The 19,798-nt window shown below is 47.4% G+C and overlaps 1 protein-coding gene across 1 annotated transcript in view; it reads right to left on the bottom strand.

Annotated features, from left to right (window-relative positions):
* The window catches only part of LOC144153299 (uncharacterized), a 74,684-nt gene that overhangs the window by 2,244 nt on the left and 52,642 nt on the right, over window positions 1-19,798 (bottom strand). The window contains 8 exon segments of the mRNA XM_077684950.1: window positions 941-1,073; window positions 4,446-4,559; window positions 7,401-7,562; window positions 8,490-8,589; window positions 10,997-11,094; window positions 14,343-14,566; window positions 16,546-16,671; window positions 18,397-18,450. Coding sequence (XP_077541076.1) covers window positions 941-1,073; window positions 4,446-4,559; window positions 7,401-7,562; window positions 8,490-8,589; window positions 10,997-11,094; window positions 14,343-14,566; window positions 16,546-16,671; window positions 18,397-18,450 — 1,011 coding nt within the window.

Here is a 19,798-nt window from a genome sequence, read left to right on the forward strand (position 1 = left end):
CACGTTAAAGATCCCCAGGTGGTCAAAATTAATCCGGAGCCCTCCACTACGGCGCGCCTCATCGCCTGCGTTGCGTCGGCGCGTTAAACCCCACAATCAATCAATCAATCAATCAATCAATCAATCAATCAATCAATCAATCAATCAATCAATCAATCAATCGTGTGGGTCATGCGAATTCGTTTCCTCCTCATACTTCTGTTGAGTTGAGCTACACGTGGGCTATGAGGCGCGTTGTAGTGGAGGGCTGCGGATTAATTTCCGCCGCACGTAGATCTCAAGCGTTCGCCGAAATCATTATGAAAGGGCGTTTTCTGGTTTCTCCTCAATCAAAAAAGCCGCCACGCGGCCGGGGTCGAACCCGCGGCAATGTGCTCAGCAGCCAATGCCTTAGCCACTTCGTCACCAGCTGGGTCCTTCCGTTTGAGTTGTCTGTCGAAGGTCCCATTCGGTGGCCCTCGGCACTACGTCCCAAGTAAAGTTTCGTTTACGCTGCGCCTGGGATGCCTTCTAAGCAAGTTTAACAATTCATCATCATTCGCGCATCCTGTCCCCAAGTGTCACACTGTGCTGTCTTTTCGTCGCCCAATTTCTAGGTGTTCATTTGAAACTTGGGTTTTTGACAATGGAAAACTACAGCTACCAATACTCCGTTGAAAAGAAAACACGCGTTAATAGAAACGTATCTAATAGCAGGGACAGAGATCAGCTAGGTAAGGCAAGGTACGCCTACCAAAGTTGGTGTTGCCGAAGATAGTGTAGCATTCAACATGATGTTGGTGTTGGTGTGGAATACCCTATTCTGTGTCACTTAAGTATACTGACTTCCCGGTAGTTGGGTTTGGTGCTTACATAAAATTGGGTGCAGTAAAGTTACTAATGCACATGCAGCTTTAGCGTGGGACGTGCGGGGAACTACGAGCTGAGGGGGGTCACCCACCGAGAGCCTTGCGGACGCTCAGCAGTCTCTCGTACTGCGCCGAGTGCGGGCATTCGCTCGCGTCCACGGCGTCCAGCTCGGTGTGGAAGGTCGCGATGCAGAGCGGCGGGAACCATGCCTTGAGGAAGAGGACCTGCAGCGCGCAGAGACACAGCGGGGGATACATACCGTGCTTAAAACAGCACAAAATACAAGGACAGAAGTCATTGGTACCTTTTTCAATCTGCAGAAAGCTTTAAAAACTTGGGCCAGGGAGCATATCGTGAACACTTCGCACAGATGTATGCGTGCAGCTCAAATGAAATGATGGCCTGCGGTTCCGAGTCGATGCCGGCATCGATAACCACTAACTTTTTGCGCGTTTAGAACAGAAACTCTCTTCTTCTGTTCCAACATGCTGTTTTGAGAGTTGTGTTGTATAGAAAAACTTCGTTCCAACATATGCCGCCCGCTGAGCCTATTACAGCGAAACCGTACATGGCTACGATTCGAGAGTGTCGTGACCGCGGCCACAATTTATTCAGCGGCGTAACTTCAGCGTATGAACAAAATTCGCCAAAAAAGGACTGACGATTACTATACTCCCTCATACGAAATTTCTGCGCAAGGCGAATTGCAGTATTCTCGGTCACGGCGCGTATCTGCTACGTCTCAGGAAGCGATCACGTGATCAGTGAATGCACGGCGGCGCGCGCTGCTCTGCTGTTATCTCTCAGTGCGTCACCGCAGCCGAGCATGTTGTTGAAAATCGTTTTTAAACCTCCCGCGCAAACGTCACGTGGTTCGGATGGACCAATGAACGGTGAAGGGACGCAGGCAAACGTGTGAGAGGGAGCGCGCTACTCGATGGCGACGCATGACGAGTGTGAAAGGGAGTCAGTCAGATGACGCCTTAGCAGTGCGTGCCGCCGTATACCCCTCATATTTTAGCCACACATTCCTCCACCGTTTTATTTGTCTTCGCTGGCTCAGTTAAAACGCCGTCGTCGTCGCTATCGCCACCGCCAAACCACAGTAGAGGCCTCCAAAGTGCTGCTCGCTAAAAATAAAATAGTTTCTTGGGGCTCAATACTTCGTGTATGAGGGCTAGCGATGTCCATGAAGAAGTGTCTTCCCAGCAATGCGTCTGTGTTCAGTGGTGCAACCAGCTTTAGACGGATTAGTGCAATACCCTTGTCACATTGGCACTTTCAATCCGTATGGAAGCGAAGCGTGCTTGGTTTATCGAGCGCGATCGAGGCATCGTTGCTGCTATACTTGGGTACAACTTAAAAACGACAACGGCAGTTTCCCCTGCGCCTTATCAGTGCAGACTGTTTCTCCGAGAGGCGAAAAGAGTGTTGGGTGAGTATTTTGAAGGTGCCATGAGTCGACTTCGTGATTGTTCGTACTGAACCTTCTAATGAATTACTGCAGTGGCAGCAAACTAACTAGGTGATAAAAAAAACGATTACACACATTGGGTTCAATCTTCTTTCAAAACGCGTGCGTGCGTTGACATACGGATCCATCGCTTTGGCGGATTGATACACTTCAAGAGCTATTGCAGTTCTTACCTCGTACCCGAGTATACACGGCAGGTTTCAATCGTGATTGAGAACGTGCACTCACGTACGCCAGATGGCGCCAAAAAAGGTCTTTTTCGGCTGTCATCGGGAAACCCTACGTAGCAATAGCTGGTATCAGCTGAATTCGCAGCCCTGACACTGCCGAGCCCATCCCTAGTAGTGTGGTTTCTTGTAGTAGCGGGTGCGACGATTTGCGTTGTGGTCTTTGAGCCCTTCTTTTGCCACAACGGCTGGCTTCCACAGTGTATTTTCTTCACATTCGTCCCTATAGCGACAAATCTTCAAGAACTACAATAAACCTGCTGCATTCGATGCACCCGGCGATGTCATTTTTGTTTACAGTTTGGATTAACCCGTGGTGTTTTGAGTTTACAAATACAATTTTGTAAAAGTAGCGATACCTAACTGCATATGTTATCACACGCCTGCTTGATTCACCTTATTTGATACAGTTAGTAACGTCAATTAAAGTTACTACCATCTATAGCCTCACTCAGTGAGGGCAAGAGCACGTATCATCGCCTCCTTCCCATCGTTCTTCGATACCTCAACCACGTTTGGGGAACCAAGATTTAGTTCGAGCGGGATCGGGCTTGATCGCTATTGTAAGTGCCCGTGTCACAAGGGTGAGGTGAGGTGACTGTGAGAGGGAAAGAGGTTCCCAGTCTGCACCACATATGTATCGCAGGGGTGTGACAAGGGCTTCCCACTTCAGGTGTTACGCAGTGAAAGATGACCACCTACGGGCGACTATGGTCTTCAGCCCCACTTTGTACTCGTCTTCAAGGTTACCGCCTCTTACCTGAGTCGCGCGGCGTCTCTTCCCACGACATTGAGCATTGACACCCGCTGTGCGGCTGCCACCTGTGCGACGCAGTATAGCCTGCGCTCTGACTGGCGTACCCGCGCCATAATAAAGCGTCCTTACTGTCACTACCCACCAATCCTGTGTGTTCTTAGCCTGTCAAGTAAAGATCGGGTAATTGCCCTTATAAATGATAGTCTAGTGAATTATTAATATAGCTAAACCGCCACATAGCAAACTCAACCGGAGCGTTAGCTTAGCAGGAGTTTCCTCTTTGCCGAGTAAGGGGGCTCGGATTTTTTTGGTTCGGCGCTCTATTCTGAACTATAAAGGTGTCAAACTTTGAAAAACTAGGTCGAATGAGTGCTCTTGAAAATTTTCAAACTAAGGTTAGGCACTAAAGCCACGACATTTGGATAACCGACAGCATTTTAAGGAAAATACCCGTGTACCCCTTTCTCTCCAACGAAGAATGCTACGACGTTTACCGGATTTCCCGCTTTGCCTTAATAGTCGTCTATGATGGTTGCTGTTATTTGCGGACGCCTCAAACACAAACACGTAGCCTGACACCTAGAATAACGATTGCCGTTCTGTAAAGTCAGAAACTGTATCAAATGGGCGGTTATTTCCTGCGAATGCACAGTTGGGATAAAAACAAAAGAAAAAATATTGCATTAAGATGTTACCTGTACAGCGAGTCCGGTTCAAAAGAAAAATTATAAACAGCCTACATTGTCAGTAAAAACCGCATAGAAGCAGTGAGTAATGCTTCTGTGATAACTTTTTTTGTTGCTTTTGCCCATGGCTTTTGTACTTGGGCTATCGTTGTTTCGAATCAAACAGCTGTCCTGAAAATTCTTATTCGATCTGAATGTAACTCACATCGGTTAACGTCTTACTACAGTTGATTCGGCGCGATATCTAGTAAATTCGTGTCTGATTTCGTCTCAAATTCGCCACAAATACAGATATGAAAAATTGGACAACGCTATATGTCTTATGTGCTGCGTCAAAATTGTAAGCGGTTGATGGCCAGAAGAGTTAGCCAGTCCTGTGGACGCCGCCGAATGTTGTTGCTGCAATGACCACAGAGCCCATTATTAGTGAAGATAACGTCTTGATTGCGCACCTTGGATAACAGCATCTCCGCTTTCTCGAAGGTGTATAGTTGCTTGCTGTCGCTCAATGAAGCCGTCATCCAGTTCATGTCGAACACCGGAACTTTGTTGTGCACCCGACACACCTGGAAGAAGGAGAAAAGTATATTATTGAATGTGCTTACCAAGGCCTGCAACCCCTCTTCCCCGTAAAACATCGTACGAGAGATGGCGCGTATGTCTACAGGGCCGAGAAGTGTGATGTTCGAAAGGGAAAATCTCCGCGGTAACTCCAAGTGCAGCGTTCTCCACTTTGTAGCTGGAGTTTGTTGTGTAAAAATAAGAGGGGGTTGTAGGGAAATATATTCCAAACAATGGGGCATCTGTACTTAACTGGAGACGATTCAACATGACTTGTTCCCATTCAAATTTATGTAAGCTAAACGTCTGTCTTCCATTCAGTGTAAGCATAATACGCTGGAAGTAACCTACGGAGGCGCGGAGCTGAGGTAAATTATCCGCATAAATTATTCGGCTGTCCCACAATATTTGTTTAGAGCAATAGCGAGCGTGCTTAAACTCAAATTTGCCGCCAAAAAACGGGTGTAAACAACACGATTTCAACGTGGAGTCACATCGTCACACTTGGCGCAGCTCCGCCACATGGCCATCGATTGCATGACACGGCATAATACAGTGACAATGCCATCTGTGCCACAATTAAGCAGAAAATGGCGCTTGTGCGGCTGCGAAAGGCATGGGAATTGGAAGTGGACTCATGAAAGGGAAAACATTTTGAGCGAGCGCTTCAAGTCCCTCGGTGCGCATCTAGGGCGCAGGAAACCAATGCTCCACACAATGAATCCGTACAGGAATTGCGTTTTATCGGCCGGCGGAGGCGGACAGGAACCTTATAAAAATCAGCCTAATCGGAGACGAAGCACATTTTAAGCCGCTACTCCGAAGAGGCGCAGTGGTATTCAGCGCGGCTGAGTAATAAGCGGCCAGTAAAAGATGGGAAATTTAAGAAGGATGTAAAAGTGAACGATGTCAAATTGAACCATAAAAAACTGAAGTTTGAATCAAGCAAAAAGAGTCTCGACATCGGCATTGACACCATATGCTGCACTAAGGGATGGAAAAGGTGACGCAATAAATAGGGCTGCCGATATAGGGATAATAGCGGAAAACTTCTACACAAACATGTTTACCTTTCACGACGTTTCCGAAAACCATTTTGAATGGTCACTGTATAAGCAGGACATGCTCGGACCATAACGGTAGATGTGAACGCAGAACTGCTAAGAACTATATAACAGGGGCAAAGTGAATATGGACCTTTTGTTTGTGCATGTATATGATCTAGGCTTGCCAGCCATACGCTAAATTAAGCCGTCTGGACCACTGGCATCAGCAGAATTTCCCTTAGGGAGGGCGAAAGAAATAACAAGAAAACTTAAAAAAATAAAGCACAGAATTTATTCTAAATAAAACAAACTTTTGGTTGATTGCATGCTCTACGTCGCTTCGATCCTTCTCACCTCTCTCGGCCCTCGTGAAGTTGCAAAATGGCTGATCGTAGTGATCGGAGCATACATCGACGCCACGTGTGGTTGGTGCGCAGCTTGCACGCAAAAATAATTGCTGGATTGGCAGAGTTATGGGCGCCGCCCGTTTCCTCCTCTGCCCCACCCCAGGGTCCAAAAATTACGCCCACCTCCCCTCGCGGGAACCCTGGTGTGATGCGACGCTGAGGGGGGGTTGAAGCGCAAGCGGAGAGCAACCGTCGACCGAAAGGCCGCCGGAGAGCGGCAAACCGGTTATATGCGCAGCGCGCCCGAAGGAGAGGAGACCGCGGAGAGAGAGAGTACTGCACATGCGCAGCACCGCGCGCAGCGCCGCCCACCGGCGGAGTGAGCGCCGGCGCCAGTGCGTCCGCCGCGGTTATGACGCAACATAATCCAACACAATCCACTTTAATCCAATCCAATCCAATTTAATCCAATCCAAGCGAAGCCAAGCTAATCCAATCAAATCCAATCCAATGCCCCTCGCGAGAGAGTGTTCGCTATCAGAGAGGAGAGGGGGTGAGCGGAGAAAGTGCGGACGCCGACGACGGACGCACGCAGGAAGGACAGGGCCGCCGACAAGAGATGCTCTCAGCGTCGCATCTAAAAATTTCGGAAGGGCAGGGGCCGCTTCCCCTCGACAGTCCCCCCTCGGTACGCTAGTATTAGGTGCGGAGTACCTTATGCCCGCACAACGTCCGTCCGCGTCCGTGCGCATAGCATTTACAATCGCAAAAAATCACACAGGCACCGGCAAGACTCCAGGCTGTGTCTGGTAGACCAGACGGAGTTAGTGTCAGTCGTCTTACACATTGTACTACGACCGTGAGTTAGTACCCGAGAGTCAAACGGCTTACTACCTTACCTGTAACGGACCTGTAACGGTGTGGAGTATTACCTTAGGACCTCCCAATGTCCGTTCGCGTCCTTCCGTGCGCACACCACCATCAAGGGAAAATCAAGCGAAATTCGATTTGAGCCGTGAGTTGCAGTTTCATTTAGGAATAATCAAGGTGCAACTCACGGCTCAAATCGAATGACGGTCGGGACGCAAATCGGATGTCACTCGGGGCGCAACTTGGATGTCATTTCCAGTTCCCGTACTCCGCACCTTCGCCATCATTTACGGAGTGGAGGTGCTGGTGCTGCCATTTTTCTGTGGACGCAGTGCTATGTCGTTACCGCCGACGCCGTCCAATGAGCGTTGAGGGTAGTCCGACCGAAGCGGCCTTCTCGGGCGCATTCTCATTTAAATACACGTAAATCAACTAGAAAAGCACCGACCATGGCTTACGCATTCTACACTTTAATCTGTGAAGGCAGAATTCCCTTCGGTGTCCCTCCAACCGATCAGCTCTGCTACTATAGCACAACACCAGCGCGCCGTCCGCGGCCTGTAATGACGCCTTCGGCACCCACCTCGGAGTAGCCGACCTCTGCCTCCGAATCGCAGCTGCCGCCGCGGGTCGCGCTGGTCGCGTGAGTGGCGAACTTGAGCACGGCGAGGTTGAGGCTGACGCAGAAGGTCTTGTTCTCCATGCCCTTCTGGATCAGTTCTTTGGTGATCAGCATTGGAGACGTCTGCAACAAAACGCGCCACCATGAGTCGTCGCTAAATATCAATGTTTCCGGCATACGGAAAAGCTCGGCCAAAGCAGGTGACAGTAGACAAGGCTAATCTATCGCTTCACATGTGCCATGTTCGCATGTTCATATGTGTACAACTTCACGAACTCCCCCCGCCCCCATTTCCTCTCCCCGGGGAAAATTAGCAGTGGCTTAGCTCGGCTATTCCAGGGTATATGTAGCGTGAGCTAAGGTTCAGCTGGTTATTCTCAGCTTTCCTGGTTGTCTAGGATTAGCTTGATTACTATGCTTACTGCTGCTTCAATGACACACACACGGTATACGCCTTATGCGACACATGTAAATTTATCAAGCGGCTCCAGCGCCGCGTCACCAATCACCCCGGAGCTAAGCTGGTTTCGCAGGGTCACACGCCAGTGTTGCTGCGACGCACGAGCCATCGTTTCCACACGCGGCCACCTCTCGCATGATCATCAAATGGGCCGGACCCGCCACGTTCGGAGCGGAGGTCGGCGAAGACGCTGGGCGGGTGGGGTGTGTGAGAGACGCTGGGCAGCGAGTAACGTTCTGCGCGCCGTGTGACGTCACTGCTCCTCGCGCATGCGCAGCACGGCTTTCCAGGAGCCACGCGAAACTGCTCAACTTCGGCCAGTGTAGCTCACGCCACAAAATAATGAGGTTAATCGTATCGAAGCTTCACCTTGGGAGAAATTCTCTGTTGTGTCCGTTTTGAAAGCGTCCCCTTTTATTGAACGTCTTCCGATTGGCTGAAAGCGGGCACGGAAGTGACGCAAAACACTAAAGGTGGAGTGTGAGTTTCAGCGAGAAAGCCAGGTGTGCCTTAAGCGGTATTTGCTATGTCGCGACTACAAACAGACGCGAAAGGAACGACTAACTATACAAGTAGGCAGTCATTCTCACCAGCGATGAAGTTCTCGGTGACACAGACGGGAAGGTCACATGGCAGGAATGCCGCGCATTCGGGATGTGGTGGTCCACGAGGACGAATACATCGCACAAACTGCGCAAAGAGAGCGCCAGCATAAAGTAGCGGACACGATGAGACCTTCTCGAAAAACATTCCTACCGTTGCAGAATAATACTAGTGGGTTACAGCAACATCTGAGGCGCATGACTAGGAAAACATGAGCCTGGTGTTGGCACGTGTCACCGATTAGTTGACACTAATAAACGGATGACGCACACGCGCAGATGCCCCTTAATAGGGCATCCAACCTATGTGACAGTTACTTCTTAATTAAATTCAGGAATACTGTAACTGTCTCCATACGACACCGCGTTAGATTTATTCTAAGTGCGAATCTGACTTGAGAGGACGAATAAGAGAGCATGTATAATATTTGGTTCCAAACGTCCTACTTAATTTCTAGACACGTTGAATGGCTGCATCTATAACGTTTTGTAATTACTGTTGCTTATCTGATAGATTAGACAATAAAGATGCTAAAGTATTCTATATTCAACCGAATGACTGACTGATGCCACACGAACATTTGTGCGGGCATTTAGATGACATTCAAACACTCCTCTGGGTACTTAGTTTCTCAATCTATTTCAGTGTCTAACAATTCTATGAGCACATCGGCGAAATGAAAAATGCGTACGACTTTGTTGTCTGACTTTTGGGAGGGGCACCGCGGTGGCTAAGTAGCAAAAGCCTTGTGCCGCTGAGCTGAAGGTCGGGGTTTCGATTCCAGCGGCGTTGGCTGTTTTCCACGTTGAGGTGAAAAGCAAAATCGTCCGTGGGTCGATATTTCGGCCTCCAATAATCACGGCTGAATAGTGGAGAAAGGCACTGCAGTCTCACGACCGGTGGAGGCACAGACCTCCCTAATCGAAAGGGCCGCCTCCGTCGTCACTGAGGTAATACAGACTACCACAAGCTTCTCACACTTGAAGAGTTCAGTTTAATAAAGCTTATTCTCTCTCTCTCTCTCTCGACCTCGGCGCATGCTAAGCATACCCAGGCTGTGAAATATAATCCGGAGCCTTCCACAACGGCGTGAATCATAAACCAGGTGCAGCTTCGGTGCGTTAAACCCCCAAAATAATTGTTTTTATTTGAGGGGAAATGTTGGCCACCTAAAAAAAATTGAAAGAAACTTCCGAGTTTCCCGTGGCAAAAGTTGGCTGCCTCGAGTGGTTTATTAAACTCGTTATTACTTGTTCAAAATAGATGCTCTGGAAAACTATTAATTATTAAAAAAATATTAATTAATTTTTATGTACCACTTTTTCGTCAGCTGAATAATGACAAAAATTGAAGTTCGATTCAGGCCGAAAAAGTGGCTTGTCGTTTTATTTCGTTTTCTCCGAGACAGCGCTTTTCGTCGGCTTTGGAAAGTCTTTGATAATCAAAGTTCGCAATGCTCACCTGCTACTAAAATAATCGTCCTTCAAGCTTCACGCATTTGTTCACTGGATTCAACGTTTACCGCCTTGCCATCAAGAATTCGTCTATGCCAATTTTCATTCGTCATAATTCGAAGCTGTAATAGCACACGTACCACGCGGAACAGTTGTGGGACCCCTTATCTTCTGGACATGCACTCATGGTTTGCCACCTAACATTCCCTCCTGTATCCGTCTCTTCGCAGACGATTGCGTAATTTACAGTCTCGTCACCAACCTTTACTCTCCGAGAAGATCTTAATCTAATCCAACATCGATGTATCACTTGGCTCAAGTTTCTAACGTCTCTAAAAAGGCTCATATCATTACCTCGTCGCGGTAATTACATCATACCAAAATTATACTACTGCAATTATGTCAGCGACACTACAGGTTGGTGCACTCACACTATTAACGCATTTAATTATGCTTGGACGTCGGCTCCGTAACCCGGCCCTGTCGTCTCTTTCTGCTAAACAATTCAGCTACGTAACTTTTGTCCGACCCAAGCGTTACTCACTTTACTCAATTTATTCATGCTGATTAATGCCCTCGCATTGGTCCGAAATCACGCAACGAGAGGGATACTCTCTGAGTGCTTACGTTTTTTAACCATCTCCGCCCTCAATACTAAGCTCAACCTCTGAACTCTTGTTTCCCACCGTAGGATCTCACGACTGTCTTTACGACAAGTGTTTTTCTTTTTCCTCTTTTCCCATCGCAAATCGGCACCGAACAGAACCCATCACATTTCCTCACCAGCCATCATAATGCGATGCATCCTGAGAGGCCTGCACTACTTTTCAGCAATATTTTTTGTTGCGCTGTGCTGGAGACTGGAATGACCTGGCAGCTGACACCGCCATTGTGATCCATTTGCAGTGTTTTAGACGAAGCATTCAAGCACGCCCACATTGTTTTGAAGTAATAGCATATGGATAAATAAACAAAATCAATTAATAAATAAAAGAAACAAGGGCGTAAAAACAACGTTTGCACACGCGCAGCGAACTTACTCGATAAGCTCCTTGTGGAAGAGCTCGCTCGCAGACGACACAGCCAGGATGAGGTCTGCAGCCGCGTCTTTGGCAGAGCTCAACGCATTGCGCAGGTCCTGCGGGATTTAACGAAGAAGAAACACACGTAGTCGATATGCATTTACTAGTTTGAGCACGAACTCAATTTCCAAATAGAAATCACGCGGCTGCAGGAAGTTTCGTCTGGATAAATTACACGAGAAACGGCCGGGAAATGTTTCATAGAGCGGCTGTAGGATACGATGGAATTAGTGAAACGGTTAGTAAGAAACAAACCGGGTTTCTGACGACCCCTCATCCAGACTGTTTAAATTTATGCTGAATTCTGATATGCATGCTTTCTCTTTTAATCGTTTCTTTTTCGATTGCCGTTGTACATATTGACACTCCACCGACAGGCAACATGTTATATTAACCATTTGCTCCCACAAACCATGAGATGTTTTACATATTGCTTTATTGTTTCGCTTCATGCTGCAAAGCAGTACAGCTTGCGTTCGACCAAACTATTTCTCCAAGCTAGTTTGACTTGGGTATATTTAGGATTCATTGAATCAGCAGACGTCATGGACGTCTCCAAAAAAAAAAAATGCGTGCGATATGTTTCGGAAAAAATGCATGAAAGAAAATGTCCCCAACAAAGCAAGCAGCGTCCGTATTGCCACACGCAGAAAAAAGGGCACAAAAAAAACATGGCAGGAACTCATGGATAGATGCGCACGAAAAATGCGGAAACGTCTGGCCTGCGCGCACAAATATTGAAACTTCTAATGGCGCAGGTACGGTATCATAGACCAGGGCCATACTTAATGGCATTTTACACCGTAAACTATCAGCGCCCAGTTTCCGGAAATCGGCTCTCGTACATGATTCGCTAGCCATCAACGCCGGCTGTTGGACAACCGGCGTAGTCTATGGGCCTTGGTTATGATTTTTCATGAATCGTGCCAATAATGTGGGTGGGAAAGATGGCATATAAAACCGGTTAATTTATGCCTGAAACTACGAGCCCAGGCCAAAGACATTGGTTAGGAGACTAAACGTTTACGTACGACGTGAGGGCCCACAACAATATATGCATACGCTACAAGAGGTTGTAAACCACACCATAGTAATCACACCTGCATGCGCGATTACTGGTCACCACGACTGCACACATAATATTCAACAGTCCTAACTGCGAAGTCATTCCGACGGTGCTGAAATTTTGGCCCATTTAGCCAAGACATTCTTATATCTTTCACATTTTCGGTTTTGGTATGCCCGGGAATCTCAAATGTAGAACCAATCGTTGTTAACGAACATGACAGCCGTTGATCACGGAAAGCGATGTTGTTTGGTAGGAGCTGAATGGCTCCTGCAGCAGTAAGCTTCAGTGATCCGCGATGTTTGAAGAACAACGGCATTGCTGAGAACCGGCTTAAATCACTTTGATAAAACTCATCACAACAAAGACACCCCTGCAGCAGAGCAAGCCAAATTGTTTCGGCCAACAGTTCATTACGTCTGGGCCGAACTTCCTTCGTTTTGTTTAATACAGCAGTGAGTGAAAAGAAAAGCGATAAAAAGTATAACTGATGTCACAGAGTACATGCAAGCTGGGTTCCTTCCGGGAGTGGACTGTACATGCAATAACTACACTGTACCAAGTGAAGGCGGTTCAAGGTTCGATTATTTCAGCCCGAACCGATGCATACTAATATGATTTTATCACCTTGAATTAATCGCTTTTTTATTTTAAAGTGACCCTGCAACACAATTTTAAACTTTTTAGAACAATGTGAAATTATTTGAACACGTAATCAACAAACATATGAGTACATAATTAGGGGATCTAAAGTACTCCAGTAAAACGAGACTTCAAGGCACGAAGGGGACAGTGAAAACGCTAATCGAAAGTGTTGAACCCTTTGATCCCCAAAACTTTATTATTTTGCTTAAAGGGACCCTGCAACACTTTTTTCAACTTTTTTGAAATCTTAAATGCTTGCAGAACGTAGTCACTCAACACACCCAGTACTTAGATTAGGGGGTCGCAAAGTACCTCAACCAAAATTTACTGCTCTATGCTCATCAAATAACTTGGAAACTCGCTCAAAAGATTTTTCTCTCTTTCGCAGCCTTGGCGTTCTTCGACAGCCCGAATTACGTCACTGACGCCATGTAACCGCTGTTGGCCGGTTTTCCTTCAGTTGCAGCAATGAACGCCTTTTGATAGCAAATCTAAAAATAAAGCCACAAAAACAAAGCAGAAACGGAAGGCGTATATGGTTGGACGAGCAAATCAAAAAGTGTCGCTCCATGCTGGCAATAACTGCAGCTTTCGCAGTGCTTCCAGACGCGAAGGAAAGAGTGAAAGCGTTTATCGAAAGTGTTGCAGGGTCCCTTTAAATGTGTGATAAGTTCTGACGATCTAAAGGGACTTCCGACATCACAAATACGAAGTCAGAAAACATTTTCTTTCATTAGGGCGGACACTAGGACACACTGGGAAACACTGGGAGCTGGCTGCCCATATATCAAGTGAACAATTGATTGATTGATTGATTGATAGTAGGGTTTAACGCGCCGACGCAACGCAGGCGATGAGGCGCGCCGTAGTGGAGGGCTCCGGATTAATTTTGACCTCCTGGGGATCTTTAACGTGCGCCGAAATCTCGTACACATGGGCGTTTTTGCTTTTCGTCTCCATCAGAAAAGCGGCCGCCGCGGCCGGGAATCGAACCCGCGACCTCGTGCTCAGCAGCGCAACGCCTTAGCCACTGAGCCACCGCGGCGGGTCTATCAGGTGAACAAGAGAGCTACCTTGATCACCATGATTTATGGCTCAAGTGAAGAGAATCACGTAAAGTTTGTATTGCTATCACTTGTAATAACTACGAAATGGCACAATTTCGGTGTCCAGTCACAAGCCAATTGATCCACCCGGGCTCGATGTGCGTTGACACGCGTAAAACAATATTTCATTAGCACACGTAAGTACGTGCTGCCCTCTCTTCTTCAGTTTTTGAAAGTCCGGGATCCTTCGTTTGTCGACAGATGGTGTTAAATGTAAAAAAAAAAAAAACACAAAGTGCGCGAGAAACAAAATATTGTTTGAGCAACACTGGGCATCAAAAGATAAAAGGTTCACAACAATGTGCAACACTTCAGCGACTTCAGTTGCTTGCCATAAAGGTTGCGTTCGAAACAAATAACTGGCCGATTTTTTGGCAAGCACACAGGAGAGGCGAATTCTGGTCCCGATGAACTGCTCTCCTTTGTTTGATGCCAATACTTCCGAGAGCTCTCGATCATGGGAAAACCTGAGTGAGAAGGCGCGTACCTTGAGTACGTGGAACAGGAGCAGTTCGTCTTGCGAGGCCAGGGTAGCGACGAGAACGGCCACTGCGCGGCCCCCGTTCGGCTTGAGCCACGAAGGCACGGACTCGACGAGCTTCACGCCGGCCGCGTAGTCGCTCCTGTACAGCGACACCAGCGTGTGCGCGTTGATGCCCAGAGCCACCCGCGTCGTGGGTGCCAGTTTGGTCATGGCGTCCTTCCAGTTGCCTGCGGACGATCGATTTGAAGACCCAAGACCATGATTAAAACATGCGCTCCGCACAGTTATCTAACCACTGAATCTGTAACGTGTTGCCGGTGTTTACGCCTGTGTTGCTGCTTCTGGTTCATTCTATCTTGCTTATTTGTGGCATTTTCTTTCACTACCATGCCTTCTCGCAGCGTCGCTTGTCGTAAGCTGCATGCCTGGTCCGCGGGAGAACGTAGGTCACGTGGCTTGCCCATTTGGGTGCCCTGCCCATTTGGAAGTAACCTGCGGCCGGTATTAGCCATTGCCATGTAGACGCTGCTCCGCCCACACCGCCGGGCACCCCTTTCCGCCGTTGTCGCTTCAGCTGTACTTCACGCAGTACCTCGATACGCATGAGCTTTGATGAAATAGAATTCTCCCCTTTCCATTGCGGCATTTCCACTTGACAGCTTCGGTTGGTGCGAGAGTGTATTTACCACTTTATTAACCCAGCCAATCTCTCTCCCCTCGCTTCTAACTCCTCTACAACCTGGTGTTTTCGAAAATGCGCGTGGAGTTGCGCCACAGCGGTTTTCTGCGTGCACGGGACCGCCGAGTATTTGCTTCGCTTAGCCGTACAACGCTTCGGGTTTAATATACTGTGGAGATATTTAGTACAATGCAGAGTTTCAAGCAAGAACATAAATTGCAATAGATTGACACGTTAGTGCCCGTCATTACTGCCGCGGCCATGATGTTGCCGCTTTCACCGTCCTATAGTATACAAGTGGTCCTCGCCTAACCAGTGAACGTGGCGTCGTTTTTTTTTTTTTTTTTTTTTTTGGGGGGGGGGGGTAAAAATAAAAGAAATTTCCGGAATCAAAGGCTCCATGCAGCAACTTCGCCTTACCTAACCTAACCTATCATGGTAGCGAAGGGCGACACAGAGAAGCCAAAAACGCTCTTCGCCAGTTGATAATGTACTTTGATTAAAAAAAAACACACATCTGGTGCTTCGTAGGACGCTCTGAACTCCTGCTGGTACTACATAACTGGATTGTGTGGTCAAATGGGGCCATACAAAAGCCATAATTAAAAGAGATTGGTGTGCCGTATACATTCCTAGTTGAGGTTAGCGAGCTCAAGCACTACATCTGATATGGCCGAAAAGGAAGCGAAGCCCCTTAAAAATCTTAGGTAAAAAACAGCGAGCGAATCTACCCGAAGAGCGAGAACGAATAGTACTCACAGTTTCTTCCTTTTTCGTTTATGTGGGCAACTGGTTCCAAGATCACCTTTGAAGTCATTTCTTCTCGAACAATTATTCGCCAGCTTTTTTTTTTCTTTCGTCCATAATAAGCTCTGCGGTTGTTGCACTTGACCTCTCACATATGTGCTTAGAATATAATAAGTTTCACGTACCAGTGCCGACAACTTCTTCGGAGCAAATATGGCGCAACTTCCATCACACACGTGCTTACCCCGCCGTGTTAGCTCAGGACGAGATTCTATAAAAGGACGGCCGTCATTTTGAAACTACGAGGTAGTGGCGTGAGAAATTAAATGCTTAAGCCAGCGCGTTGTTTTGCGCGTCCGCTTCAGATTTGTGGCGGCCTGCGTAGCCTCTGTTTTCTCTATGCACTCGTTTGCCGGCATGATTTTCCCGCTGACGAAAACACTCGTTTATTTCGCCAATGGCGCGCCATTTCATAATGACGGCGACCGTTTTTACAGAATCCAGCGCTTAATCGCGCCCTGCAGTTCCGTACACCCTGTGTCATGAAAACAGCTACGAGAACTTGTGGCAAGGAATAATATATAAAATGGCTCAGGTTTAACACTTGTAAACCCAGTGATCCTAGAAACGTCGCTTAACTGGCTCGATTTTCTGTAGTTCTTTACATTTTGTCTCTTACGAGTGGGGTTGAATTGAGTGTTAGTTTGGGGATATAGGAGACAAGCCCCACTACATATTTCCAACCTACGGCACTCACCGTCTAGGATCGACGACACTCACCGAAAAGACGGGTGACATTCTCAACAGCGGTGAAGTTCTGCGTAGAGAGCACCACGTAGTCGCACGAGTCAGTCGGTAAGCCGGCGGTCGTGGGTGATGAAGGCTCCACGAAGCAAAGCAACTTGTCTGCGTGGTAATCAAGGCAAAAAACTGGTCACCCTCTGCGGCAGTGCAGGAGTACTTACTAGTGGATGACAGCTGCAGGGGGTAAGGGGCGTAGGCCAGGTAGATGCCGCGGAAATTGAAATTCTTTCTACCGTACGTCTGGCTAAGTAAGCACAAGAAAAAAAGATAATTTTTATTTCTTTCGCCATGTTTTCGCAAGGTACAGATAAGGCAGGTAAGGTGAGGCCAGCGTCCAGGGATATCGTATAACGTATTAAAACAATAATGAAGGCGGGTGGTCGTGGCGCCGTGCACGGATCGCCACTCCTCCCCTGCGTGTTTTCCACGTGCAATGAAGACGTAATTTTAATGCGAGAAGCTCTAGTTAGCTTGCGTATCAAGAAATTCGGAATTGTCATGGCTAAACAATTACACAAAAAAAATGGTCTACGGCTCAAAAAATCAGAAACAAGTGAAATAATGCTGGGTCTCTTTTGAAAGTATACTACTGCTAACAAACTGAACTATTCGAGTAGCGAAGAGGAATTTTTGGTCTCGGTGGAAATGGAACAAAGGGTGCCGGAATGTGACATACGCACGCAATCCTTACAGCTGGATAACGTTAGATTAATGCGTGGTAGCCTTAAACTTAAACGGTACCCATGCCTAAACGAGTAATGTGGGCATGTTTAACCGGGAGAAGCAATTAGCGCGCAGCAAAGCGCATTTCCGCTAGATGCCTCATTGCTCGGGGATGCGAACGCGTGTATGTGAACATAGTAATGTAGCGAAGAAGACGGAAAAGTAAAACGATGATGATGATGACAACTACTACGACCACGATGATGGTGAGAGGACTACTTGGGCTATTGAACATTCGCAAATGAGTGCTGAGACGCTTTCGCATTTGCTACATCATAACGGGTGCTTAGGTGTCCTCGTTTTGTCACGGCCTCTCTTTGCTTAATGTTTGTCTCATGGCCGCTAGTGCGCCAATGTACGGCGGCTGCTTACAACCATTTCCCGCCGTTCTGAGGCCACACAAATGAAGTTCACTAGAAAGCAGCCTTAACTCACGTACAGTACGTGGCTGCTGGATATTTGTGTCTTCATGGTGGGAATTTAGGCCACGAATAGCTGCGGTTGCTGAGAGGCACATTATGTCCAAATTTTTTGTTCCATGGCTCGCGAAGTGCCCAACCTCGACGATAACTTTTTGTTGCACTCGTTTAGCAATGGAAGCTGGGAGCATACACATCAGGCTAGCGTGCTGAGATCCCCGCAGTTCCTGTACCTAGAATTCCGGAGGAGTTAAGCGTAACAGCAACTGCATGTGCACAAACATTGAGGAACATTGTGCGCGGGTGCCCATGCATTTCTTGACCGCTCAGCTGGCAAAATTGCCTTGTTGGCGCACATTTGCATTCTTTGGTATTTTAATTTCCACTTAGCCGTGCATACATAAAAGGATGTTGAAACTCTTCGTCTGCGAACCGGGATTGCGCGCCAACATTACTGAAGAGTAAATTCCGAGGCTCGGTCACAAATATCGCTTTCGGATATAGATGAACCCATCAATTTCTTCCCCAGAACGTCCCAACCCAATGAGCAGTTTTGGCGATAAATAATCATTGATTAGTAGTTCTATGCGTCTGGCCGCTGTATCAACGACTAGACCACACGAAGTTTTGAAAGTGCCATGCATTTTTACGACTACGCACGCAGTGCTATATAAGCGCCTCTTACTTCGCTTCGTGACTTGGCGAGTCTCTTCCTCGGTGGGTGCTTCCGTAGGCCCGCCTGCAGAAATTAAAAGCTTGCAGTAAAGCTAGTAGAAAAGCCTGCGGTAAAGCTTGCGCAGACGTTTAACGGACGACCATAGCCTGAACGCTGAGGACCAAAACATAAGAGCATTAAGTGTCCAACTTCAAAAAATATACTTTTTGGTTGAATACATAAATAAATAAACAAAAACGTTTAGTAGCGTGTACAGCTACAGCCGATACGCTTTTGTACTGGAGGCAAGCAAAAACGACCAGAATTTTTAATATGGGCAAGGTACAGAATGCATGGCATGATAAACTATCATGTCACAATACAAAAAGAAATATCGCCGTACAAGCCAGTGAGGACGTACACGCCGCACAGGTGAACGTGTGAAGTGATAACAAGCATTAACATGGACGGCACCCATTGCGGGGATCAAGATAAGACACGGTGCGAAGTGCAAAACTACACGCCATACATTTCCAAGCAGCTGCGGCGGGAATGAAAAAAAAAAACGAGAAAGTGAACTCTACAAGCGCTGACTTCAAAGTAAACCTTACTGTGAAAACCTGCACCTTCAATTTTTAAACACCAGGTTAAATGCCGAGGGAAAATACCCAAAATCTACAGCGCCCCCCAAAAGGCGCCTAAACAAACTGCCGAATCCACAAAGGTACCTGGATTCATATTTTATCCGTGCTGCACATGACGCCGAATCCGTGTTTGGAAGGAATTCAATATTTTTTTTTTTGTGTGTGTGTGGGGGGGGGGGGGGGGGGGGATAAAGTAATGGATGCGTCGCTGACGGACTTGCTACCTTATCCGGCAATTTCATTGTCTTTTTCTATAATAACATGCGGGATTTGGTTTTCGTCGCAACGCTTCGTCGCACCGCCTTTGATATGTGAAGCTGTGGCTTGCACACAGTAGAGTGGCAATGGATGGCAAAAAAAAGTCATTACCTTTACAAAACGTTTTCGCGTTTTTTGAGCCTGTCCTTTTCAACCGCTCCGCTCCGTCAAGAACCTGCCGGTTTGGCCCACGTAAGCCGCAAGTTGGCGCAACGCGAGTCCCTTCAAACGTATGCAACGTACCGGACGGGGTGCTTTGCGTAATGCAGTGACCTCGCGCCATTATGCATCAACCGTCATCATGATACTTTGCGGAACATCCGCGGTTTACATCTACCTTAGCGGTCACCCTGGCGATTTCCACCACCTTTTAGGGAGCAAGCACTCAAAGATTACCCTGACCATGACTCCATCATTCGGCAAGCTTCATCATTCGTCTCTCCCGAGGAGGCTGATCATGCCGATGTTCACCACAGTTGGGTTTCATGATTCAATAGTTACCTCAATCACCAGTCAGGTGGTGTGGTCAG

Source organism: Haemaphysalis longicornis, unplaced genomic scaffold (genome assembly GCF_048455015.1).
Source record: "Haemaphysalis longicornis isolate Haplotype H1 unplaced genomic scaffold, Haemaphysalis longicornis Haplotype H1 scaffold_9, whole genome shotgun sequence".
In the NCBI taxonomy this organism is placed as follows: domain Eukaryota; kingdom Metazoa; phylum Arthropoda; class Arachnida; order Ixodida; family Ixodidae; genus Haemaphysalis; species Haemaphysalis longicornis.